The sequence below is a fragment of the Phoenix dactylifera genome, chromosome 3, assembly GCF_051530095.1.
Source record: "Phoenix dactylifera cultivar Ajwa chromosome 3, Ajwa_hap1_PhDact_Kaust_v1.1, whole genome shotgun sequence".
NCBI lineage: Eukaryota > Viridiplantae > Streptophyta > Magnoliopsida > Arecales > Arecaceae > Phoenix > Phoenix dactylifera.
Genome location: NC_143192.1, coordinates 15,251,360 through 15,277,142, shown reverse-complemented (window position 1 = coordinate 15,277,142; position 25,783 = coordinate 15,251,360). Strand labels below are relative to the sequence as shown.

The 25,783-nt window shown below is 36.0% G+C and overlaps 1 protein-coding gene across 2 annotated transcripts; it reads left to right on the top strand.

The window, feature by feature from the left end:
* Positions 1–6,674: 6,674 nt before the first annotated feature.
* Positions 6,675–24,834, top strand: LOC103697710 (single myb histone 6-like). 2 transcript variants are annotated; one of them, XM_008779622.6, is made up of 7 exons: positions 6,675–7,029; positions 8,064–8,266; positions 8,452–8,672; positions 16,779–16,863; positions 22,564–22,647; positions 23,214–23,561; positions 24,443–24,834. In XM_008779622.6, exons 2-7 carry the CDS (start codon positions 8,117–8,119, stop codon positions 24,449–24,451), a joined length of 897 nt encoding a protein of 298 aa, XP_008777844.1. In that variant the 5' UTR covers positions 6,675–7,029; positions 8,064–8,116; the 3' UTR covers positions 24,452–24,834. The 2 variants fall into 2 exon arrangements, with proteins under 2 accessions (XP_008777844.1, XP_088573986.1); XM_088717860.2 differs by lacking the exon at positions 22,564–22,647.
* Positions 24,835–25,783: the final 949 nt, after the last annotated feature.

Sequence of the window (25,783 nt, the reverse complement as noted above, 5' to 3'; positions counted from 1 at the left end):
TATTGGATTCAATGCTTTTATAATTGGTACAAATTTTAAAAAAAAAAATCTAAGAACAAAACATAGCTAAAATTGATTTTATTTGATAGAGACCATAGGTTGGGAGGAGGGTAAGACGGACATAGAAAGGAGCTTAACTTTTGTAGATGATATCTAAATAGTGCTCATCTTTGGAGTGGTCATTGATGCTAGTAGATGACAAGGGTCAAAATTTGAACTCTTGGATCCATCCTTCAACTTTATTTATTTTTTAATATTTTATTTCATGAGATTGTAAAAGGTGGAGTCAAAAGGATATTAGAGTTGACTTTTGATTTTTATTTGCATGCTAGACCCAAGAAAGTTGGGTCATAGTCTAGGATCTTGACCTTACTCGTATATAGTATAGATGGTTTTTACTTTTTTTAAGAAAAGAGATTTCGGTTAATTGTTCAACTATTTTAAAATATACGAGCTAAAGGTCTATCCCTTAGGTCTTTTGTCATCTCTGGAGTTTGAAAAATAACTTTGAGGCTTTAGTTTTTCACCATTGGTGGGATTCCCAAGTTACATAAAAATTTTGAGTAGTATGGTAAAAGAATAAAGGTCCAACTTTGCTGAATTGTTTTATTACTAATATAAATGTATCCAATTGGTAATTTTGAAGTTAAAGGATCTTTTCTCTTAAATCCATCTATTAGTTTTTAGGGCAAGTTACACTTTGACACTCTCAACTTTGGTTGAGTTCTCTTGAGTCCCCTCTAGTTTAAAAGCTTTCAATAACTAAGTCCTCAATTTACTTGTTTGACTTAGTGTCGTCCTTATGTCCATCTCCATTGACATGGTATGTAGGAATTGGGTCAAATGCCTATGATTCCTACCTATTAGTGTCATTTCAAGACCAAAATATCCTTAGCAAATTTGTCACAACTTGTTTGGATGGAAAGCCATTGGCGCCAAGGTAGCCTAAAATCATATGACCTCACGTGATTACCATCTTTAATAACAAGAATTTCTCTTCTATGAGAGAAACCATAAGGTGAGATAGAGATACTTTTAGAGGGAGATCCTAGAAAGTGAGGGGTGGCAGAGTGGGAGAGAGTGAGAGAGAGTCTCAGCATGGAAGCAGGTGTAGTAAGCTCTGGTTTCTTTTCCTCTTCGACCCACCTTAAGGACTTTTGCCATTGTGGAAGAACAACCTCTCATTGAAAATTTTGTGGACCAATGAAAATCTTGACCTACACTTTTATGGATACTCCATATATGAGGTGTTGTGAAGCACATATCGCCCTTCTAGTTCTTCAAATTTTCAGTTCAATCTCCCATTTTAAAATGTTGTTGGATGTAAAAAGAAGTTGTATTTATTTTGCTTGGAGCAATCCCCCTATAATGCATGAGAGAAAATCATTAACAAGCTAATCTAGTGCAGTAAGAAGCTTAAGGGTGAGCTCTGTAGCTACAAAACAAATAGGAGTTATATAGCTTAGTATATGCCAGCTTCTTGGTTGCGGGTGGTTGTTTGGATTTAGGTTGAAATTTGAAATTTAGAGTGTCTGTGAATGGTTTTCTATAGTTGTTTAGTGGTTTTTAAGGGGTCGTGATGGCTATGTATGAGGGTTTCTATATCATTAGTGTCTTAGGATGAATGTTTTGGCGATTAAGACCATATGGTGGGTTAAATATATAAAGGGATATATTGGGGAATATGTAATGAGGTCATCATTTACTAAGTTTGTGCTGTAATCAGTAAGCTATAATTTAATGAAAATGAATATATCAGTTTAATTATTTACTAAGTTTTTATGGAGTTTCGCTCTTATAAGTGTCCAGTCGAGTTTCAGTCTTATAAGGGTCCAGAACTAATATGAAATGAAGCACAACTGAACTGAAAGCAAATGGATTTCTTGTAGGATTCACTATTATAAGTGTTTAAAATTGATATGAGATGAAGAGAAATAGGACTAAAAGCAAATGAGTTTTTACTCAATTGATCTAAAATGATCCCCTGACTTCAACATAATAGCACTACTATTTAAATATAGTGCACAATATAATCATAATATGTGACCATAGTCTTTCTCAACATGCTATTTAAATAGAGCTAAGTACTAATATACCACTACTCCTATTTGGGTTACTTGTGGCAATACTTAATATAGAATAAAGTTAATCACATACATTCATAATTAATCACAAGTTCTAACCATAGTACTAAATTGCCTTCAAAGCTTCAATTCAATAAATTGTCAAACAACCAAAATCACATGGATAATAGTGAAAGTACTATCAACAGTCTTGAAGAGACACTCTCTAAAATGCTTGTAAAAAAGAGAGAACTTACACCATCTCTAAATACAAAATGTATACCACATGCAAACACAAACTATACCAATTAAAACCAAATCTCTATATCATATACCACCAAATATTCAATGGCCATAAAACAAACCAAGAGTTAAAAAATGTTTCACAGACCAAACTCAATGTCATATACCAAAAATCAAGCCAAGTTTTAAAAGAGTCTAGCCTAATATTCCCTTTACATTACCTCTACACATTTGTTCTTAGGATCTTGTTGAAAGTGAGTGGAAGCATCATCTAGGATGCATCTCTTTTGGTTCTGACAGTTGCATCTAAGCAAGTAGCTATAGCAGTCCTAATCACCTTAGCTACTGAACCCACATATTGTCCTCTCTACATGAACCTAACCTCTTGGACACCATAGACTGAGGGAATGGTTGGAGGTACTGCTCCATGACTTTGGATCCCATTAATTTAAAATTTTCTTATAGTAACATGCAACCATATACACAAAGCACTTGCAATTCAATTAATTGGATGGCATATAATCCAGAATCTATGTATAGATTAGTATGTTAGAGATGACATGAGATGCATAGTTGCCTGTACTCTAACTTGAGATTGGCACTACATTTGATACTGATAGTCTAATTGATTATCCCTCTGACTGTGTGACCTGAAATTACCATCCAATTAAATTGGGTTATAAATGTTGGAAGGAAAAAAGGAGATATGTCATAATAACTAAATTATATGGCTTAGAAGCTGACTAAGGGATTTCATTCCTTTCATTCTTGTGCTCTTTCCGCCTCCCTTTTTTGTTGCAACCTTTTCCTTATGCTTTTGCTTCCATACCTAGCCTTATTTGCTGCTTTGTCCCTGATTCCATGACTTTTTGAAACTTCTTTCTTTTTCATTTTTCTTTAAATTCTTTAGAAATCCTTAAATTGTGCCCCAACTCCTGACAATTATCACATTTGAGTGGAGTGCCTTTTTTTTTTATCCCAATACTACAACTCACATTATCATCATTCTTCCTTCTTACTTTCTTATGAGCTTGCCAAGAAGCCATGATTGCATGCCTGCGATTGGTTGATTACTAGGTTCCTATGAGTTAAGGGCCATGATTGCATGTCAGCACCCGGTTGATTAATAGATTCATATGCATTCGTCTATGTTTTCTGAAATTCCATTCACTAACATTGGTCTAAGCATTCTTTCTTATGAACAGCGTGACTACCATAGTATGACAGCATCGGATTTTAGAAATATCCTATTTTTTACATTCACGAACCTTTTCACCCAAGTTCACCACAAACCTTTCATCTTCATGGTCAATTTCAAACCTATCCCCTTCTCTCTAGTAAAGTAGTAGTCCATTGCCCCCATCTTGAATTTCTCATGTTTCTTTTGCATATTTGGATAAATGGGGCCTTCAAATTTGCCTATGTCCTAGTAAATTAGTAGTCTAATGCTCCTATCTTAGCTTCCTCCATCTTCTTTTGCATTTTCGGACAAATAGGGCCTTCAAATTTGCTCATATACTCTCTCTCTTTGCTTGAAATCTTTGCATCAAAAATTCTCTCATCATCTCCAACATGGTGATATTGGCTTATCTCTAGCATTAACAATATACTTGTTGAAATATTCACAAAAATTAGTCGATAGCATGGCTAATTTGGGTTTGGGGCTAAATGCATGGTAGCCATCAAGAGCAATGAGTGGTTTGCACCCTTGTAAAAAACCCTTTTTGGAAACATCAAGGCAAACATATAGGCTCCTAAATATAAATCTTTTATTTTACCTAGCCTCTACACGTCCAACAATAGTTATTGAGGTTTGTTATTCTGATTACCTTGTAGTATTCCTAGAGATGACTATATTGCTTCTTATAACTTCTCTGTATGATCTAAGTTGCCTTTTCTTTCAACCTTATGGCACCGTGATACTTTTACGTTCCTCCTAACCTTGTATTTGAATTATTTCAAACTTTATTTACTGTAAGAGCTAATGTCCTCTATGTATCTCTTAGCCAGACATCTAGAGTTAATATTATGGTTATAATATTTTCTTCCACACAGTATGAAAAGTTTAAATATGGAATTTGACCTCTATTTGCATTGGAAATGCATTTATTCTCCACCTATAGTGCCTGCAAACTATTATGACTCTCCATCTATTTTTTTTCATGCACTTGAAATCAAATTCCTCTAGAAGAGTACAACTCAAGGGCCTTCTTAAAGACCTTATAATTATTGAATTTCACTTGAAAATGAAGTTTGATAGGTTTTTTAAAATTAGACCACTTACTGACTTCAAAAAACCTTGTCCTTTCATCATCATCAGCTTTACTATCAATGTCGAGACTTCTTATATCCTATTATGATCATTATTAGACTTTGACTTATTTCCTTCAATGCTAGCAACATCTCTAAGCACATCATCCTCAATATTAACCCTAAATTGTTCAATCTACTTCCTTAAGTCTTCCTCAACCATATTTCTATTAATATTCTCCTCCAATAGATTCATCATCAGCCTCCCTTAGTTCACTAAGAGCAACTGGGAAATCATTATTACTTAAATTACTGTCATGCTGCTTGCTCCCTCTTCCTCATCTTCATGTTCAATAGGTGCCTTTTCTTTATGTTCTATTAATGTTGTGGGAATAAAGGATCTCGAACTTAGTCCCACATCGGCTAGGTAGTGGAAATGTCTGTGCCTTAAATGGATTGGAGAACCCTTTCCCTCGCAAGGCACCTTTTGTGGGGTAAAATCGTGCGGGAGGAAGAGACAATGAAACTTCTCTCCAAAACGGACAATACCTTGCAAGGAACGCAACCATTCTTCTACTTACGATCGGTGGGGACTAAGGTCCAAGGTCGGAGGATACCTTTGACCTCATCATTGGTGCTTTCATTAAGAGCTAAATGGATAGGAGAGCCCTTTTCCTTTCAAGATGCTTTTTATAGAGCAAAACCATGAGGAGGGAAAGAGACTATGAAACTCCTCCTCAAAGCGGACAATACCTTGCGAGATGCAGCTATTCTTCTGCCTACGATCGGTGAAGACTAAGGTCTGAGGTTGGAGGATACCCTCGACCTCATCAAATGTCTTTACAGATTTTTTCCACTCTCTTTGCCTAGGGACCCTAAAATCACCTAGTATCAATAAGATCATGAACCTACACTTCGCCACCATTATTCGTAGCATAAACATGCTTCTTTTCTTGTGTGGCCTGCTCTCCTAATTGCTATGATGCATAAAATAATTTAGATTAAGCACTTCATTCTCCTTCTCTCTTCCCTATTCTTATGTCTGGATCTCGAGTTTTCAACTATGATCAACTTATATCCAAACACGATCCAATAAGAGCTAGGGTCTAATGTCGAGAACCAAACCGTATCCAATAGCCTATCGGGCCTATCTTTTAAATCAAGTCTTACGCTTTGGATCACTTTGGATGATCAGGTTGCAGAGTTCCCGGTCTCCTCAGGGTGGTTCTATATACACCCCCCCTATTGCTAAGGACACCCCCCAAAAACCAAAAAAAAAATACCCAAACTAACCTTTAGTGTAATTACCATATTGCCCTTGAAATTTTCTCATACACCCCCCCCCTCCTCCTCCTCCGTTTCGTTTTGAAAAGAAAAAAAAAAACACCCCTCAAACCCCCCTTAAACCCCTCGATCCATTTACATCGTTTAGGCGATCTTTGAAGGAGATTTAAGCCCCATTCGAAGCATGGACAAGCAACTAGTGATTTGGGACGAAGAATCGGCCGCAAAGGTACGTGTTCCACCTTGTTTCGAAATTTTTTTTTTTCACGATTCGTGCTCCGTTCGGCACTGGATCGCCGAACAAAAGGCTTCTGTTCGGCTGAACAGTGCCGAACAGAAGCCTTCTATTCGGTAACCCTCAACCGAACAGATCTGTTCGGCTGCACAGTGCCGAACAGAAGGCTTCTGTCCGGCACTGTTCAGCCGAACAGAAGCCTTTTGTTCGGCGATCCAGTGCCGAACGGAGCACGAACCGTGAAAAAAAAAAAATTTCGGGAGAAGCCGGCGAGGTGGTTCCGGGAGAAGCCGGCGAGGTGGTCGGAGATCGGGAGAATGCCGGCGACGAGAGGGAGAAGGGGGAACGGGGGGGTTTTGGGCGTTGGCGAGGTGTTTTGGAGGGGAAGAGCGGGGTGGGGGGGGTTTGGGGGGTGTAGAGAGCAATTTAGGTGAGAGGGTGGGGAGGGTGGGGGGTAATTTAGGAATTTTTAATTTTTTTAGGGGTGTCCTTAGCAAATGGGGGGTGTAGAGAGTATTTAATTTTTTTTTAATTTTTGGGGGGTGTCCTGAGCAATAGGGGGGGTGTATATAGAACCACCCGTCTCCTCATGCATCCCTATCCCTACGAGCATTTCTCTCAGGTGCATAGCACGTGACACACGAGGCCTGTACGAACAATATCAGGGCAGCCGCGGCTGTACCGGGATAGCAACAGTTCCGGTCAGGGACCAGCAATCGGGACAACGATCCCCGCGGGCGGGGATGGAGTTGCCGCGCCATCTCTCTTTCTCTTAATCCTAGTCCCCCTCTTGCGAAACCCTAGCGCTTGCGAAACCTTCGCCTCCGCGGCGTCCTCAGACCCCATCTCTCCTTCGCCTTGCTCCTCTCTTCCGGAGCGACCTCCGTGCCGATCGCCGTCCACAACTCCAGCGAGCGGCTATTGGCGTAGAGACCGTCTCCGACCGCCTACTAGGCAAACATCTGACCTTTGTTACCTATCTCTTTTCTGTTCTGCGGCTTTCTTCCTCCTCTCCCGTTGTTTTGGCCAGATCGTCGCCGCATTTTCAAGCTCGAAAACAACGCTTTGGCATTTGTCTAGGACAGCCGCACCGAAATCGGCCTTCACCTCCACTTGTTTTTAATTATTCACCGACCTTCCGCCTGTTGGCCGAAACCCTAGACTTTTGTGCGAAATACATTGCGGATTTCTTAACCTCGTGGTTTTTTTCCAATGGATTTGGGGGATATTTTCACGTAACATTTTGATTTAGAATCAGTTGTATTAGATCAGGATTGTATTTTTTTCCCCATCCACCCTTGTTTTCTTAATTAATTCTCTGTTGTTCTTCTGAGTAGGGTATTTTGGTTCTACCCGCAAAGATCTATATGCTTGTACTATCTACATCTATCATCCAGAATTCTTCTTTTTTAGTTTTATTTAGTAGTTGAAAACTGGAATCATTTGAAAAAAAAATCTTATGTCTTGGCAATTTAAAAGACTCGTTTTGATGACAGAAAACAGGGCTCCAGGACATGATTTGAAATCACTTTTGAATTTTCTGATCTGTGTTTTCCAAATTGGTAGTTATACTATCATTGAAACTGTACGTCTTTTATATAATTTCTTATGTCTTCGTACTCCACTATCATAAATTTCTGTGGTTTTTTATGTATGAATTTTCTATATCTGTTAAAATTATAATATAGTGGCATCAATAGAAGCGAGGAAAAGCATATTTCTGTTGTATTTGGATTTCTCTTCTTCCCTTTGTGTTGTTTATGACTTATTGCCATAACGGGGAATCAAGTTGCAATGAACGCAGTTTGGTTGATTCTGTTTTTCATCCATTTGTTTTTCATCAATTTGATTAATTGTCGAACTTTGAAATTGTGATTACGAAACTTCACTCATTTTGATCGTTGAGCATGAAATTTTTTATTTTTCTGTAGCTTTTTGTTTGATCAATATTTCCTTTCAACTGATTGTGGATTGATATGTGAATATAGGTTAGTAGGGTTACAACATCAGATTCCTCCTGAACATTTTTAAGGATTATCCTATGGGTGCTCCGAAGCAGAAGTGGACCGCAGAGGAAGAGGCTGCACTCAAAGCTGGAGTTGTTAAGCATGGGGCTGGCAAATGGCGCACGATATTGAAAGATCCTGAATTTAGTGGCATCTTATGTTTGAGGTCGAATGTTGATCTCAAGGTGAAGTCCTTTCTTGACTTAATGTACTTAACATGTTCAGTTATTAATGAAAAAGAAAATCATCAAATTTTGTGAATTAAAAACGCGAAGTATGGTGGAGTTTCAAATATGTGATGTCAAATGCTGCCATATCAATCTAAAAATTGCTATGCTTGTTTTCCTTTTTATCTTATTGAATTGGACAGGATAAGTGGCGGAACATAAGTGTGACTGCAAGTGGATGGGGATCACGGGAGAAGGCCAGGATAGCTTTGAAAAAGAGCAAACAAGTTTCCAAGCATGATGATAACCTGATGGCACTCAGTACAATAGTTAAGGATATCAATGATGAAATTGTTAATGCCGAGCCTCTTGCAGTGTCTAGTGAATCCTTACGGATTCCTGGTCCTAAAGGATCTAATTCAAGGTTTGTGTATTTGATGCCTCATTGCTGCCTAATATATGTGGTTGCATTACTAGTTTCACTCTTTGATCTGTTGGCCCATTAGTATAATATCAGTTGGGTCCGGATATGTAATTTGAGGTGAATGTATTTGCTCTTTGTATTTTTGCCGAAGGTAGTTTATTTACTATATATAAGAGATGCTGCAGGAGATTTCATCTTGTATGCACTATATTTCACACAGTGTCAACATATGTTAATGGGAAGGTGGTTTAGAGCTGTTGAATGGAAGTAGTTGTTTAGATTAAGCTGGAGAAACAAAGAAATGCATACCTTTTCTAGAATTATATATGTCCATGAATAATTGGGAAAGGTATTAAGTTGGGCTAGGAAGATAGATTGATGATGTATGCTTTATTGTTGAAATTTTCAGTAAAGTTAAAGTTGCCCTGTGTTCATTGAGCAAAAAATTAAAAGTTCTGAATCTTTTGGAAGCTTTGCAAGATTTCAAATTATTATATGGTTTTTGTTATAGTTAATAATTTCATTGGTTTAGGAAAAGGGATGAAATAATAGAAAAAGACGAGCCCAGGAAGAAATGGTGTGAAGAAAAGGTTATGTAGGTGGAAAGAAGATGAGAATGAAGGCGCAGGAAAATAGGTATTAAATAAGGAAGAAGTGATCTATTCTATGAGCAGGGAAAAGAAAAGGTTAGAGGAAGGAGTCATAGCTTTAGGAGGAAGAAGTGGTGAAGGATTTGTTGCAATTGATATATTGTATTTGTTGAAGTCATTGAAATAGTTTATTGATTTACATTAAGGTTTAAAGAGAGTCAGAAAGAAGAATCAAAAAACAAAGTGTTAAAAGGGGAGACCTAATAGGTCGAAGATTGGAACACTAAGCATTGTAAAAAGATTTGGGGACGAGGAGGCAGGAATGGAAAAAGAAAGAGAAAAAATAAGACTAGAGGAATGAGGGGCTGTTAAAGGAGAAATGGAATGTGAAGGATTTATTACTGTCTATCATTCTCTAAAGATAGGAAGGAAGGAGAAAAAGTTTAAGAAACACCATGTTGGGAATTTGTAACCCGAAGTCATTGTTTTGCAAAAAAATAAACTCTATCAATTGGATTATCTCTCTTCATGTAAAACTATAAAGAGTTGAGCAGCCCTAAGATTATTGAAATAGCTGTTGAGTATTGCAGTATTAGTATTGTATATCTCAAGAATGTAGGTCTGCTTTTATCTTTATTCAAGGTTTTGTGGTAGGTCTCTTCATGTCGATTGATGTGTTTGTGGGGAAAGCTTCCATCAGGTGGAAAGCTACTTATAAAACAATTTTAGATGTTACTAGATCACATGTTAACCATAAAACTGATGAGGCATAGTGCAATTGGGCATGTTGATTGTTTCCAAGAAGCACCCTGCTAGTTGACTGGAATGCAAAAATAACATGGTGGTATGTAGAATAAAAAAGGCAACGATTGTAGCAAGCATTATTATGAGGCTGATTTATGGAGATGTCTCTCATTGTTATTCCCATATTCACCGGTGATCGGCCATATGTCTGCATTCCTTATGTAACCATCTATATTTATCTTGTTAGTTTCCTTTCTCAGGACAATGTGGCATGTGCATGTCAAATTAGCAGTTCATTGAAGATTTGTAACTATGGAATAGGAAAATTAAGCTTGAAGACTCATGCCTACTAGCATTTAGCACATGCATTGCATGCATTGGTTAAAGAAGAATAAGGATTTGATGATGGCTATGATGGATAAGGCTTTCAATGATGCTACTACCACAGCACAATTAGAAACTATCTTCACTAATATTTAACAAAAATGTTGGTTTGTTTCTGATCATGTCATTATTAGGTGCTCTCCTAACATGGATTACCTACATGCTAAACTAATTTCAAGAAGGGGAGGGGAAACAGTTGATTTGTTGTGATCATGTCATTATTATTTGATTCTTTTGGTCCAAGTCACATGAGTTGATAAATGCGCTCTTGCATTTGGTTGTTGCATGTTTTTTATTTTGTCTTCTCTACAAGGTTTGCAGTATCGATTTTGGTACCTATACAGGTACCCAACTGGTGTGGTTTTTGTATGTTTCAATTCTTACTAACACTTGGTAAGGGTGGCATAATGAGTTTTAGTTCCCTACTGATAGAAGTCGGCTGGTACATATTGCTACAGTTAGATTCTGCAAACTATGCTTCTTTGCATAATTTTTGAAGAGAGAACTAAAGGGGGTTCATTTATTGGAATAGTATGTGCTTTACATAGATAGTCTTATGGTGGTCTTATATAGATAGTCTCTAACCACATGTACTTGATGTCTTTGAAACTTTGATAAAGTTAGAAAAAACTAGGATGTCTTGTTGAGAAAGTGGTGAACCATATGCTAGTAGAGTGTGCCTTCAATAGAATGAAAAGTGTGCTTTTTCAGTATGGACACTCTTGTTTGAGATCTTTAGAAGTTATGAAAATTGGAAATAACTAAGTGAGAGGAGAGAATTAATCACTAACCACCCAAACTAGGTAGAGACATAGACTCATGTATGGGCAACAAAAGTTTTTGCCAAGATCCTCCAAACTGGTATCGGGACTCATACTGATCGGCAGACAAGTCAGTATGATACCAGTTCAGTACCATACCGACACACGGTATGCTTGGGCATGCTGTTTTTGAACTGGCACGCCCATTGTTTTTTAATTTTTTCAGGTTTGATTAACTAGTAATCAATTACTTTTAACTTTTTTAATGATCTTAAGTATAATTTGATGTTTTTTTGATGTTTATATGTTCTCGGTTTAACCTAAATGATGCATATTACTGTTTTCAAGTGATACAAAACATAAATAATTAGTGAGATGTTGTATGCTACAAGAAGCAACATGAAATATCGTAAAATCAACTAGTGAGGTAGAAAATATAAAATAATACAATCAATTATATATATTTAAAGTACAACATGCATACCGATACCTAAAATCTCGTCGAATGGTGATGCCTGTCTAACTAAATGGCGTTGTAGTCTTGTATGTTCATTTCATAAGGAACACATTTTGGATTATAAACACTTTCGGATCTCTTGCTGAAGCTCTGGCTCTGAGAGGTGTCGTCTGGCTGATAATATGATTGTGGAGGTGTCCATCCGAATATACCAACAGCAAAATCTGACTCATAAGATGCTCCGGACTGCATAGGATGGTAGCCACTGGAAGACGATGCCTCAGATGCATCATATCCATATTCGTATCCGTATAGATTACAGACTGCCTATGGCTGCAAATAATAGAATCCAGTATATGACTCGAAATATGATACTCCATAGATCCTACTCTATGTGCGAGGTCATTTGCAGCTGCATCATGTCCTTCTGAATGACCTTGAGGAGCCCATCTCTTATATGCAATCGTATCCTTTGCATTGTGGTTCCTATCTTGTGCTGCATGAGTAAACTAGGACTTACCGGTGAATCTTAGACCATCCTGCGGCTGTCTCATATACGGTGGTCTCATGTCCTCCACTCTCTTTCTGATCAGCAGATCTATGACTATCAGAACTATCATCGCTGTTTCTCTTGGTTTCTAAATCTGAGTGAACTGGTTTCTCTTCCACACTCTGCACGGGGGCTGCAAGTGCCGTTTCTTTTTCTTTTTTGGTGTGCTAAGCAACTGCTTGCTTACCTTTCGTGTTTCTCTCTGCCTGTTTATCCTTCGTGCCCCTCTCTGCCTGCTTACTCTTCGTGCCCCTTTTTGCCTGGCTATGTTGGAAGGATGGATGTTGCCCTTTTGACCAATTGATCGGATAGCGTAGTGACCTCGTCTAAGCATCTCTCGATCATATCTCTGAGAGGATGTCTTGGATAAGGAGTCATGTGATGATTGGCTCCCCAGTGACCCATGTCGCTGTGGTTGATCAGCTGGAAGGATGCGTGGAATATTGCGAGCTATATTTTGGAGGCCCCCCCCCCCAAAAAAGAGAGGAAATGAGATAGGAAAGTGGAAGCATACCTTTTTTAGGGTTGGATCCTCCTTCAATCATGCTAAATTTGTGTAACTGTCGCCATGGGGAAGGGGGTAACTATTCAAAGAATGTTGGAAAGGCCTAAGAAACTTCTCGGGTCTTCCCAATGGTCCTTTATAACAAAAGGAGAGGGGGAGGGGGGCGGTTCGGAATCGGCCCGACTCGGTGTGAACTGGATGGTTCACACCAGTTTTGCACGAAACCAGTCGGTTTAGACTGGTTCCAGCCGGTTTCGGACCAATCCCAAATAAAAGAGGTGAACCGACACGGTCCTCCATTGGGTCAGCTTGGTACGGACCGAACCAGACAGTTTGGCTCGGTTTGGTAAACCTTGGTTTTTGCATTACAATAATTAAAAATAGTTTGTTTTAATTGTTTAATTATGAGAAAGATTAAGGTGATTGCCATTTGCAGGAAGTGGTAAGTGATTTCCTTGCATCCTTATCTAAGTGGCATGATTATATATTATATAAGTTTGATAAAAAAAAGCTAATGATCTGATAGAAATAGTAGTAGTTTTATTCCTAGAAACATAAAGATAGATGAGGCAGAGAGGTGGTTCACTCATTGAACATTGAAATTGAGTTGGCTTTGAAAATGCCATAGAAGGGTAAGAGAAAGATGAAATATCAGCTGAGTTTTGGCAAATCACGAGATAAATTAGGTTAATTTGGATAACTAGGTTACTTAATTAGACCTTGAAAGTTAGGAAAGTGTTCAAGTGATTAAATAAGTGTTATGCTGCACATATAACAATAAAGATGATGCACAACATTGCAGATTTTATTGCGGATTTTATTGCATCATCTATGTTAGCTAAGTGACAAAGTTATTTATAGGTAAATTTCAATAGATAAAATACAACTTGGATTAATGCTAACTCTTAACCTCTTCACACTGGTCATAAATGGATTTATGATAAAAATCTAGGGGTTGTTTGGATGTACAGTTTTGATACAACCTGTATATCCAAAACCTACTAGAAAGAGAGTTTTACTTGAAACAATTTTTGTGGTTGGAATAATAAAACTCATATTCTGTTTACTTGGTAATTAGTAAATTGCAAAAATTTGAGTTTTATGAAGAACCTGGGGATCCTCTTTTTCAGAAAATGAGATTTTATCAAATGGATTTATTTACTCTCAATAATGTGCGACTTCTTTTCTTATCCACACAATATCCTTCCCTCCCCTCTCAAGCCCTTCCTTCTCCCAAATCCCTTCCTCCCTAGCACAAGCTTATCCATATCTCCCATCAGAGAATTCGCCGTTCCTTCTTATGCTCGAAACACCACGCCAGCCTCTTTGTGAAGATTAAGCAGTTTGATCTCTATAAACTGTGTACTTGGGGGAAAGGGGTTGACATCTATGAAGTATGTACTTAGGACTAAGTTTTGAAGTGTGTGAAGTATGTATTAGCGGTTCTGGTTTTAATCCTTGTGAAATATTTAGTGGTTGGGTTCATGAAATATGCTTCTTTTGATTGTCTTTCTCTCTTACTATTTTCTGTTACGTGTTTTCTTTCTTTCATTACTTCCACGAATGGAAGCTTGGGTGTGGTTCACACTTCCCTTCTTTCCAGCTCCCCTCCAAAAACAAAACTTTGGCTTTTTTATGCTTTCCAGATTTTCAAGCTTTGAGAAGACAGTTTCCATATTTTACTTTGTCTGCCATTGAAGTTAACCTATTATCTTTCATCTAAATCTTTGACTTAATCATCTTAATCTTTCTTTAGTTAATAAATAAGTTGGTTTCTCATATATTAATCAACTCGGTTCATTTTTAAGTCATCATTTGCAATATTATAATGTAGCAGGAGGGAGGTTTATGCAAACCAATGGTGGCTATACCTTTAAAACCCATAGTAAATTTGAATAACCAAACAACTTCTTAACAAAGAGCTACTGTTAAACTTTGTTTTAATGAAAATATAGCTAAGTAGCTAAATTTACAAAACGGGATTTGCATATATAAACATGCTTGTATGAAATTCAGCAATAAAACCTGTTTTGTGAAAAAGTGACATATAAAGCTTGACATCCAAACAACCCCTTAACAATGTACAAATAGGTATGTTATTTGTGATATAGTATGTATTGATGAAATGAGGATAAGTTTAAATACCCAGTTGGATCTGCAGAGAAAATACTAAAAGACAAGGTCATCAAAACCAATAGAACAAAATGGAGCATACGGAATGTGATTTTAAATGGTTTTGCAAATGAGTTGTCCATTAAAATTGGTGCTTAAGAATGATTAAATTGGGGAGCATGGTTGTGTTATGTAGTGCATGTACTTATTTTGATTTCTTTATGAGTCTGACACTTTGATGGAGTAAGGCTGGCCAGCTTGACAAATTTCATTCCTCTTGTTCTACGGCTTGTGGGATAAGCATACTGTTTTGATGACATACAATTCTCAGCTTCAAGAAGGAAAAGTGAACTGTTAAAATTTCAATAAACTTTTAAGAAATTTCTAGAGTTAACTTCAAGGCATGTGAATTCTTCATCTGAACTACTCTTCTTAATTCTTAAGCAAACAAAGCAGAAAATAAAATCAGTCAAGGAAGTTATGCCCTTTGACAGTGTTGACTTTTGCACCCTAATCTATTCTTCCAAAATGCAAATAATGTTACATATATTGAATCTTAACACCCAAGACTAATCTGGACATGCCTGATGCTATCTAACTAATCCATATTAGTTGAAGTGATTCTTTTAAATCAGAAAGATGTCATATCATGATCATCTTTCTTATTTTGGATCTATTATACCAAAACAGTAAGGAGGGGGGATGAAGATATATCTAATACAATAAGAGCATGTTGGATGAAGTCACATGGTCTGCTTGGGGGATGCATGACTTTATGATGCAAAGAAAAATTTATAAATGAAATAAGTCATGCAATGTTGTGAAGTTTAGAATGTTTGAGAGTAAAGCAGGCCAGACTTAATATATGTTGCTTTAAGTATATGAGTATTCTATTTCGTAAGCCTTCTCTCAGGCAGCCACCAAACCATGCTGCAGTAATTGCCTTCAATTCTGAGTCTGTCTCTATATTGTCACGGTGACATCAATTTGAAAATAGAAGTTTGATGGCATCTCTGTAGCTTCTACTTAGCATTATTGTTAATTCTGGCAGTAAGCCTACAGTAAGTACATGGATTTTGGTCCTTAGCCAGATGCTTGACATCTGTCTGAAGATTAGTTGTCAAAATATTATCTTAAGTTCACATGAATATACGTGTGTTTACTTGTATGCATCCGGACGGTACTAAGGGTGAATGCTTGTAAAGATGTCTTTAGATGGATAAAGCTTTCTCGTTCTGATTAAGTTTACATGGTTTTTCATTTGAGATCATGATGATCAATATTCAGAAGAGAACACTGATCAATCTTGATGGAAGTTCTTGTTAAATCCATGCATTTTGTATTAATTCTTAAATATGTCAGTAGCTTAGTTTTATCGATGGCATGCTGTGCTATTAGCTTGGACACTACTGTCGAGAAAGGCTGCAGTTTTTTTGAATGTGATGATTATGGATACTTTTTGGTTTTGGTCGGCAGTGCTACTGCTTGTTTAGTTTGTTTTGGGGTAAGAAATTATTAAAAAATCTATTTCTATGTATATGAGGATTTAGATATCACTTGTTCTGGTGGCCTTTCTTGCTTGCATGCCTGTTTCATAACTTCATCAAATTTGAATGGAAAAATTTTATTGCAAGCCAGTTTAGATCCCCTTTTTTTGTTATATTTATTTCTTATGAGTAAAGAAGATCCGCAAGGGCAGCAAATAGCTCGGTATCATTATTTTTGTTATTTAGATCAGCAGCAACAGCAATGGCAAAACGACAGAAATTTATTAGTCCTCAGAATGTTGACTTTATTCCATGCTTCCATGCTTGTTTTATCTATACTTTTTTCTTCTCACTATAGCAAATTTAATATTGATTCTCCTCTTCCTAGACAGTTAATCTTATGTTGAAAGTTTCACGTAAGATGTGCCTTGGATTTTGCAATTATTGCTTCTACCTGTCCATGCTACCTACTTGGTTCTATTCTTATCTTATTTCATTTTGTTTTGATGTATGTAGGCTAGAAAATCTTATATTGGAAGCTATAACAACGTTGAAGGAGCCTTCTGGGTCTGACAAGACAGACATTGCCATGTATATAGAGGTGAATTCCTACCGTGGTTAAACTTTCTCAGTTGTTTTGCTTTAAAGAACATGTACAATCAAAACCTTAGCCTATCTTTTCTTGTTGCAGTTCTTTGTATGATTGACAATTAATATACTGATAATTTTTTATTTGCTGATTTTATTAATACTAGGAGCTTATTCAACTTTTGAAACTTTTTATTTTATTTTATTTTTTGTGAATGAAACTGGTTGAAATTGTCAAGTTTGTTTAACCATTCTTGCTGCACCTGAATTTAAGAGAACATATTTTCATGCATTGCTAGTAAAATCTGCACATTTGTATGTATGTAGAACTGAAAAAGTGATTTTATTTAAAGGGAGGAAAGTTAAATCTTTAAAACAAAATTATTTTGATCACTTGACGTATCAGTTAATTAAGAACAGATATTATGTGTATACATGTGTAAACATGTCCACGTAGGGGTATAGACAAATCGAGCTTGAACAAGCTAGGCCTATCTCAAGCTTGGCTCATTTTGTAGTTAAGCCAAACCCATGCCAACTCATTTGATTCTGAGCCAAATTTGAACTTCTTACAAAGAGCTCATTTAAATTATCTGGTTAGAGCATGATGTCCTGCATGGTTTTTATTATATATATCTGAGCTAATTTCTTCTGTTTATTTCTCGACATCAGAGTTAAAATACATTTTTTTTACGTATACTTATTATTTAATGAGTATAATACAAAACAAATTTTTATGTGTAAATTAATTGTTAATTCTATTTCAAGTTTAATTGAGCGATCATGAGGGAGACAAACCTGGCTCTATCTTGGCTCATTTATTAATTGAGCAAGCTGAACCAAAGCTGAATTTCAAGCCACACACAAACTGCTTGCAAGCAGCTCACTCATTTGATAGCCCTTGTGTACACAAACGGGTCGGGCTACCTTGCTTGCTGCAGTGTCTTCTTATCCTTCCTTTTAGATAGAAGCAGTGTCTTCCCCTTGTCTTTTGCTTTCTTCATGATATCTGGGATTACTGGAATGTGCATGAAACCTTCCCAGATGGTCCTCATTTCTGACTGCTTGTATGTCTCGGGCTTCTTTGTGCTTGCCCTTGGATAAGATAATACTGGGACTCATAGGACATAAGTAGTTCATAATCATAATTTTAATCATCAAGCATTTTCCCAACTATGTAGGTTTGGTTTTATGGATCCTCCTCATTTGCCAAGTATAAGACATATGGAGTTCAAAAGGGGAAAAATGGGAAAAAACTTCGTAGAGGAGAAAAAGTGATAAACCTTTCATTCTGAAATTAACAATTCCAAATCTAATCTCATCAAACTTGGCTCGTTGTAGGGTTCTCAAAGGCTAATGCCTTAAAGCCTAATGTGCATTTAGCTTATTTGGAAATGAGTTTTTAACCCTTGAAAAAGAAGGCTTTACACCTTATGTCATCAACCGTCCACAATAACTGAATTCAATTGAAAGGTTCCTTTTTTGGAAGATTGAATTTTAGATAGAAGCCTTCTTGACAATTGACTTTGAATAATGCTTTACTTGGAATGTGCACATCATTGTTTATGACCTTCTAAAGTTTTGTACTAATTAGTTCTTACATCAAGGTTCTAAACTGGTTCTCCCTTTCGGTTTTAGTCCTCTGGATAGATTCTTGTTTTTGGTGCCTTGGAAAAGTGTCGACAGATTCTCACTGACTTTAGGAGTTTTGTTCAAAAAGATTGAGAAAAAAATAGAAAAAAATTAAAAAAATGTCACATCATTCTATTTGCTTTTCAGTTATTAAGGAACATAGTTTGTGTAGTTGGGGACCTTTAGGTAGTTTTAGATCGAAACTAAACTATGTTAAAGCATAATATATTAAATATGTTAATTTTTCTGTAATTTCTAGTTTATGTTTTCTCTATTTTTTGTAATTTTTCTCATTTGTTCTAAATATTATATTTAATTGAACCTTTTGTCCAAGCATATTTCGTTATATTTTATTTTAATAACCCATATACAAGGAAAAATTCTAGAGTATTGAATTTTTATTTCATCTCAATAACCAATCTAAGCAAGCAAATATCCATCTAACTACAAACCTATTTTATTTTATTTTTTTATTATAATATATTATTTTATTCAAAAAAAAACCTATAAGTAAGAAAAGAAGAATGGTAGAGTCATGTAATGTTCTGTAACTAATAAAGTATAAAGATGCACATTATGATCACATGTTGCCTACTACATATTAACACGCTTAGCCTAGGGTAACATAGATTGGATCATTGGACTCTTTGATTAATCATTAATGTGATATTGAATATTATTGATATTTCCAGAAAATATTAGAAAATTTTAAACATATATACTTATCAAATGATAAAAATATTGGAAAATGACAATTTTGGTTACTTCAGACCAAAAATGCCAAAATTGGTTGAAACTTTGCCGAAACTGATGTAATTTCAGCTTAAATTGTATTTTCAGTGAATCGAATTATAACATATATCCCATGAAACAATCATCAAATAAATAGCACAGCAAATTGTAGTTTCAGTGAATCCAATTATAAGTTTATAACTTATATCCCGTGAAACAATCATCAAATTGAAAAAATAGGAATTCCTGTTAGGCTCCATATTTTAAAGAGAAACAGAAAATATGCTATTGAATTTGACCTGACAGCAAAATGATGACTGGTACCCCGTGTGCAGAGGATGCATGTTAGATTAAAGCATGTAATGATGATTTTTGACAAAGGATTCTCTTAGACTGCAGATTTGTTCATGAAGTTGCAATTATGTGTTTCAGCATCATAAAAACTCTAACGGAAATTTACTAGCACAGTTCATTATTTTCTTGGTCCATAGTCCACAATTTGAAAAAACTGTGATGAGAATATTCATTATAGAATGTAATTAGGGGGCACCATACATTCCATGATGATGCAGTAGCTACTTAATCCACAACTACTGATTAAGGCATGTATCCTTTTTTCATGACATTGTTGATGTGTAATGATCTTATGCAGAATTACAACCCAGAAAACCTGATTAGCATGGTCCAAAAAGAGGATAAGATGTTATTCTATTATTGGTGAACAGGTTCATGATCAGGAAAGTATACATGGAATAATAACATTAATCTGACAATATGCAATAAGTAAAAAAAAGGGACTAACACACTTTCCTTTATGAAAAACCAGTGATGGAGTTTACTCTCATTTCACTAAGAAAATGGACTTGATAGGAGCAAAAAAAGGAAAAAGAAGTGGATATCGAAGAGCTCCCAACAGGCAGAAACCAGAAAATAAAATGAGACAAAACCACCAAAATCCCCAAAAGCTCAGAACAAGGTTTAAAAATCCAGCCAAAGGAATCCAATAACAGCTCACAACACTCAAAGCAAAAAGAAAAAAAAAGCCTCTCATGTTAAACTTGAACTGATAACGATTGAAACATTAATTCAGAACATCCGTTAAGCAGTGATATTTGAGAGTCATTTGGTGTCCTGGCCATTTGGTTGATAAGGATGAATGAAGGTTAAGATTATGCTGTTACCATATAACCATTTGACTGATAACTGGACAGTATCTTTCCAAGTTTTGTTTATGTGCAAAGCAAAATCCAACCCTATTCTTTCACAAAAGAAAGAAGAGACACTGAAGATGCGCTCAGAACAAAATGTTCAAGAGCTATCACCAGAATAGCATGCTACCTTAATGAAGCCAATATTTGATTTATTTCTTTCACTCAGACTTGGGTACCGAAAGTAAGGACTAAGAAACAACAAATTGAAAAAGTCTTACGCTGTTATTTGCAGGATATAGTTCTCATTAAGTGTAAAGAAGAATGATGATAGTAAAACTCCATATATTTGTATTCTTCAGAAACTAATAATTTCTATGATGCTTTTGGTTGGAAAAGTTGTGTCGTGGAATGCGAAGTTTGACAACTCCATAAAGGAACCTTGGAGAAGCACTCTTCTCAGACTCCATGTGTCTTGCAATAGATAAAAAAGAATGAAGTTGTGGGGGTGGGGGGGGGATGTGAAGATGGAGAATATGTAAAGAAGCATTTGGTTCTTTCCTCTTGCAGAAAACATTTGGGATATGGAGATTTTAGATGTTCTCACTTTAGGATGTTGGCATGTGGAATAATTGTGGCTTTAGAGAGAGAGCCCTGTGCGTGCCTGGAATTGTGCTTGTGAAGAAATAGGGAATGGTTTGGAAAATTGTTTATTTAAAGGAAAAACATTAAAAGAAATTGTTTGTGCTTGTTAAGAAATGGTCGGACTAAGAAGGCAACTCTATATGGGTGGATGTTTTAGGAGAGGATGGTTACAGGTTTCCTTATATCATGGTGCCTTTGTCTTGAAAAAAATTAATTGAACAGTAAATACGATGTCGTGGAAGCTTTGAGACTAAATGTGGTAGGATATGAAGAGAGAATTGCAAGTTCCTTATCTCATGTTATGGGTTCCTTGCGCGCGCGCGAGAGAGAGAGAGAGAGAGAGAGAAGAAATTTTTGATAACAAGATTAGTGGGATTAAGGAGAACAGTATTTCTTTTCCATCCTTTCTCATAACTCCTTTTCTGATTAGGTCAGCCCATAATGAGTAAAAATTGATGGTATAATCACATAGAGTCATGAACATTCTCTCTCTCTCTCTCTCTCCCCCTCTCTCTCTTGGTATATATATTGCTGAAGATTTTAGGAGGGCCTTCTGGACTTCACATGGTTCCTATGAGTAATGAGCCCACTTATTTTTACCTTCTGGAATAACTATAGAAATACTCATTGCACAGGTTCTTTAAGGCATGTATCTGTTTGTAATTGTCTTTGTCATCTTAAAACAGTTTTCTTATGTAACTGGCTTAAGACAAACAAATAAATAAGTAAATAGAAATTCTATACTTTTCTTTAGTATGTTACAATTCTTGTGTTTAAAATGTCTTGTTGAGACTGCAACTAGTTTTGGATCAACCGATTTAATCCTGATAGGTACTTGCATGTTCTCTCTAAAAGTCAATCTGCTTTTAGGTATATTTAGTTTTATATTTTGTGCTTGGAAATTTGTTAGAGCATTTATTAAGGGAATATGGGCTCTTTATGATATTTTCATTTTTTTAATAGTTGTGTACCTTGGAATATAATCACTTTTTAGGCTTGCTGACTTTGTGTTTTATTCAGTGTACTCCCCCATCTTGTCAGTGCTGAGTGGGTTTGTTTTTGAGAATTGATTCCTGCAACTTTTTATGATTCCTATAAAATGTGTATGTGCATCCTTTCATTTAACTTAAAATTTTCGTCTTATCTTATTGTAAAAATGGATGTGAATTCATTCTTTTTTCGAGAACATCAATTGTATACCTGTTTTTATGTAGGACAATTTTTTCTCCTTTCCTTTTTGGTTATGGTTTCAAGAAAAGGGAATTGGGTCAGAGTTATGCCATTACGTGCTTAGCTTTACTATTTTTATAATGATGGGATATATGTGTAAGTTAATGATAAAGGACGTGTAAGCTAAAAGCAGTAAAGGCATGTCCTTTACTTGTTTTTTGTTGTCGCATTATCAAGAATGGAGATCATCTTAATTTGGAGAAGGCTGGTAATCATGCATTAAATGTAAAATTCTGGGAACTCTGACATGAAAATGAAGGTGTTGTTTGAACCTTCTTCTAGTTTCTTATGGATGGCTCAGAATTTTGTCTATCTGATTCATGTAGGATCAATATTGGCCTCCTCCAGATTTCAAACGATTGTTGTCTGCAAAACTGAAGGCATTAACAGCAAGTGGGAAATTGATTAAGGTAACTCACCTTTCCAATATCTTGCGAAATAGACAGTGGATATTATTAAGCATACACTACAATATGGTGAAGCTCATCTGATTATATCTATACATTTTAAGCTACAAAAACATAAGGTTTATTGGTACCAGTATATCAGATAGGTTGCTCTTCTCCAATCAGATAGGTTCCTTTCCTTCAACCAGATAGGTCTCTTTTCTCCAACATACATAAAGATGCCAGATGTCTTTGATTCTGACTTGCTGGGGCCTATATCACATATCAAACTGTCCAATTGTGGGCAATAACAGACAGGTACTTATATAGTAAAAAAGTTTGGATTTATCTAGCAAAAAAAAAAAGTTTGGATTTGTAGCTCAGTGCGGTTAAACTGTTTCTTGGCAGAATAATTAGCTGTTGAACTTTCTTTAAATGATTTTCATGATCTACTCAGCCAGTAGCACGAAAGACATTCGCCGGTCACCTGTCGGTCCTTTCTTTTAAGGAGATTTCTCATTACTTTTCCATAGGACTATGTCATGCTGGCTTGTTTCAAATCTTTGTGAATCTTGTTACTGCCTTTACAGGTGAAGCGCAAGTATAGGATAGCACCTAGTTCATCTTTTTCATTAGGAAAAAACTCCAATTTGTTGCTCCCTGATGGAAAGCGAAGGGAGTCTTCCGGATTAGAAAAGGATGATGTCAAACCCCTTACAAAATCTCAAGTTGACGCTGAATTGGCACGGATGAGAAACTTGACGGCACAGGAGGCTGCAGCAGCTGCTGCTCAAGCAGTTGCAGAGGCAGAAGCGGCAATGGCGGAAGCTGAAGAAGCAGCAAGGGAGGCAGAGGCTGCAGAAGCTGATGCAGAAGCAGCACAGGCTTTTGCTGAGGCAGCTATATTGATGCTGAAAAACAGAAATGCAGCTAAGATGGTAATGCTTTTGTATATGATTTATTGCATATACTTAATTTTCCCTCTGTAAATTATTTCGTCTCTTTGGTCTGCATTCAGCACTAGGCTGCATTAGTTCATTGATGAGTATTCGGATCCCTATTCACAGTTAGGCAGCTCTCTTTTCTCTTTCCAGTACATATCTATACATGCCTTTGTACTTCAGCTTGGGTTGTAATTTCAGAATTCCTGCAGGATCCTTTTCCCTCCTTTCCTCTCTTTTTTTCCGTCTTTTTTTTTGAAGTTTTTAAGGGATACTTTGGGGTGGATTCTGCTGCATAAAGATATGTACTGGTCATGCATAGGCACTTCCACCTCAAGCGTGCAGGTGAATGTGAAGTGGATAGTCCAACTGTTCTTCAATAGTCTAGATATAAGATAATCTGTTTGAAGAAAGAGAACATCTGGTTCTTTTGGTTTTGAACCTCTCTCTCCCCAACCCTTTTTCTTTATCTAAGTCTATCATCTGAGGAAATCAATGTTTTCTTATGGTAGCTAACTACAGTCTGGTCTTTGGATCACTTATTTTAGATTTAAATAAATAGCTGGCATCAAAAACCGTGATATGGTTCCTTGGACCTGATTATGTTTTGCCTGACCTCTATCGTGTATTTTTAATTGTGGAAGCGCCATCTGTCCCTGATTATCTCATTCTTTTGGAAGATTTTGCATGCAGATATTATTGTGTGGGTTGTTGTGCATAGCATAGCATGCTTATATTTTCCTCTGTGGATTGTTGTGCAAGGCATAGATGATGATGCTTCCGCTCCTTTCGTGATAAATTCATTTTAGAAACCTTTTTATTTGATTAAAGTTTTTCGAATGTTGAGCTAATTTTTGTTCCTTCTGCAAATTATGCAGATGATTTGAGTTTGATGGGAGTCATCAAGGCTATTCTGCTGTGTTTCCCCATTTTCTCCATACTTGCAAGATATTCTGCCTTTCGTTTTGTCAAATGTGTATAATATAGTCTGTATATAATGTAGGTTTCGTACAAATAATAACCTGGCATACCTGTTTTGGTTCATGGTCCCTACCTGGAATTTCCATGATCATCATGATCTCCTGGGCACCGTCATTTCGTTCGTGCTGTTGCAGGGCAGAAAACTGAGCTGCACAATTGTTTCAGTTGCATGTGTTCTGCTATAGAATAGAGGGGAGAAAGAGGAGCTTAGTACGCTGTTGTATTCAGAGGTTAAAATTTTCACTTAAAAAGTTTGTTTTGGTGCTATGATTCAGTGCCAAGGTTTTCACAGGCTTCTGTCCCTAGCGTTTGGTCAATTGCTATAGTTATCATACTTGTACCACCATTTTAGTTGGCCTATAGAACAGATGATCCAACTTTTGACTCGTGCGGGTTGCAAGAAAATTTTTTTTGCTGGAATATTTTTTCTAAAAACTAAAAAATAATTTCTGAAAATATGATATATAAAAAAATGATTTTGGGTTGCATATTTTAGGGAAATTTACGTTTGGTTGCGTATTTATTTATTCTTTTTTAGAAAGTTATATAAAATATTTATTATACTCTTAATAAAAAAAAAATTAGTGATGGGTTTTGATGGCTTAAAATTATTGTAAAAAATAATTTTTAATCATTAGGAAAGTTGTTTTTTATATTTCTTATGATTTTTTTATGAAATAGAAAAATTTTATTCTCATAAAAATAATATTTTTTTATTTCTTTTGACTATTTTTTTGTTTTTTCATTGATTTTTTTTAATTAGAGTCCGAAGTCTCTTTTTAATTAGAGTCCGAAGTCTCCATGGTATTTCATGAGTTTGGAGTTGGTGCTTCATATTGAGCTATTGACATCACCAATTGAATCCTCTTCTGAGCCAACCAGCCTCGACAAGTTCAAGTGACTAGATTTTAGGGGCTGTTTACAGCTAGCAAGATTTCTAAATAATTCGAACACGTCTTTGAAAAAGTGAAAAGGTCATACCTAGAGTTAAGAAATATCTACCACAGAGAAAAAAATTCATTTCAACTCTGTCACATTATTATATATATATATATATTCATTAATATTCAATTTTTGTGTATACATATAGTGTCATTTGGATATAAATGTTTTTTTAAAGAATATCACATTTTTTTCTTCATGATAGTTATAACTTAAAAGTGTTTATCAAATTAACTTGTATGTAAGTCTTAGCATTCTCGCAGGGTAAAAAGTCCAAAAACATAACCGGCTCATTG

Bases quoted from the DNA above. Each gene is read 5' to 3' on its own strand.
- LOC103697710 (XM_008779622.6), top strand. From the start codon at position 8,117: ATGGGTGCTCCGAAGCAGAAGTGGACCGCAGAGGAAGAGGCTGCACTC. The intron at 8,267-8,451 runs GTGAAGTCCTTT...TGAATTGGACAG, and splicing joins GGTCGAATGTTGATCTCAAG to GATAAGTGGCGGAACATAAG. The intron at 22,648-23,213 runs GTAACTCACCTT...CTGCCTTTACAG, and splicing joins CAAGTGGGAAATTGATTAAG to GTGAAGCGCAAGTATAGGAT.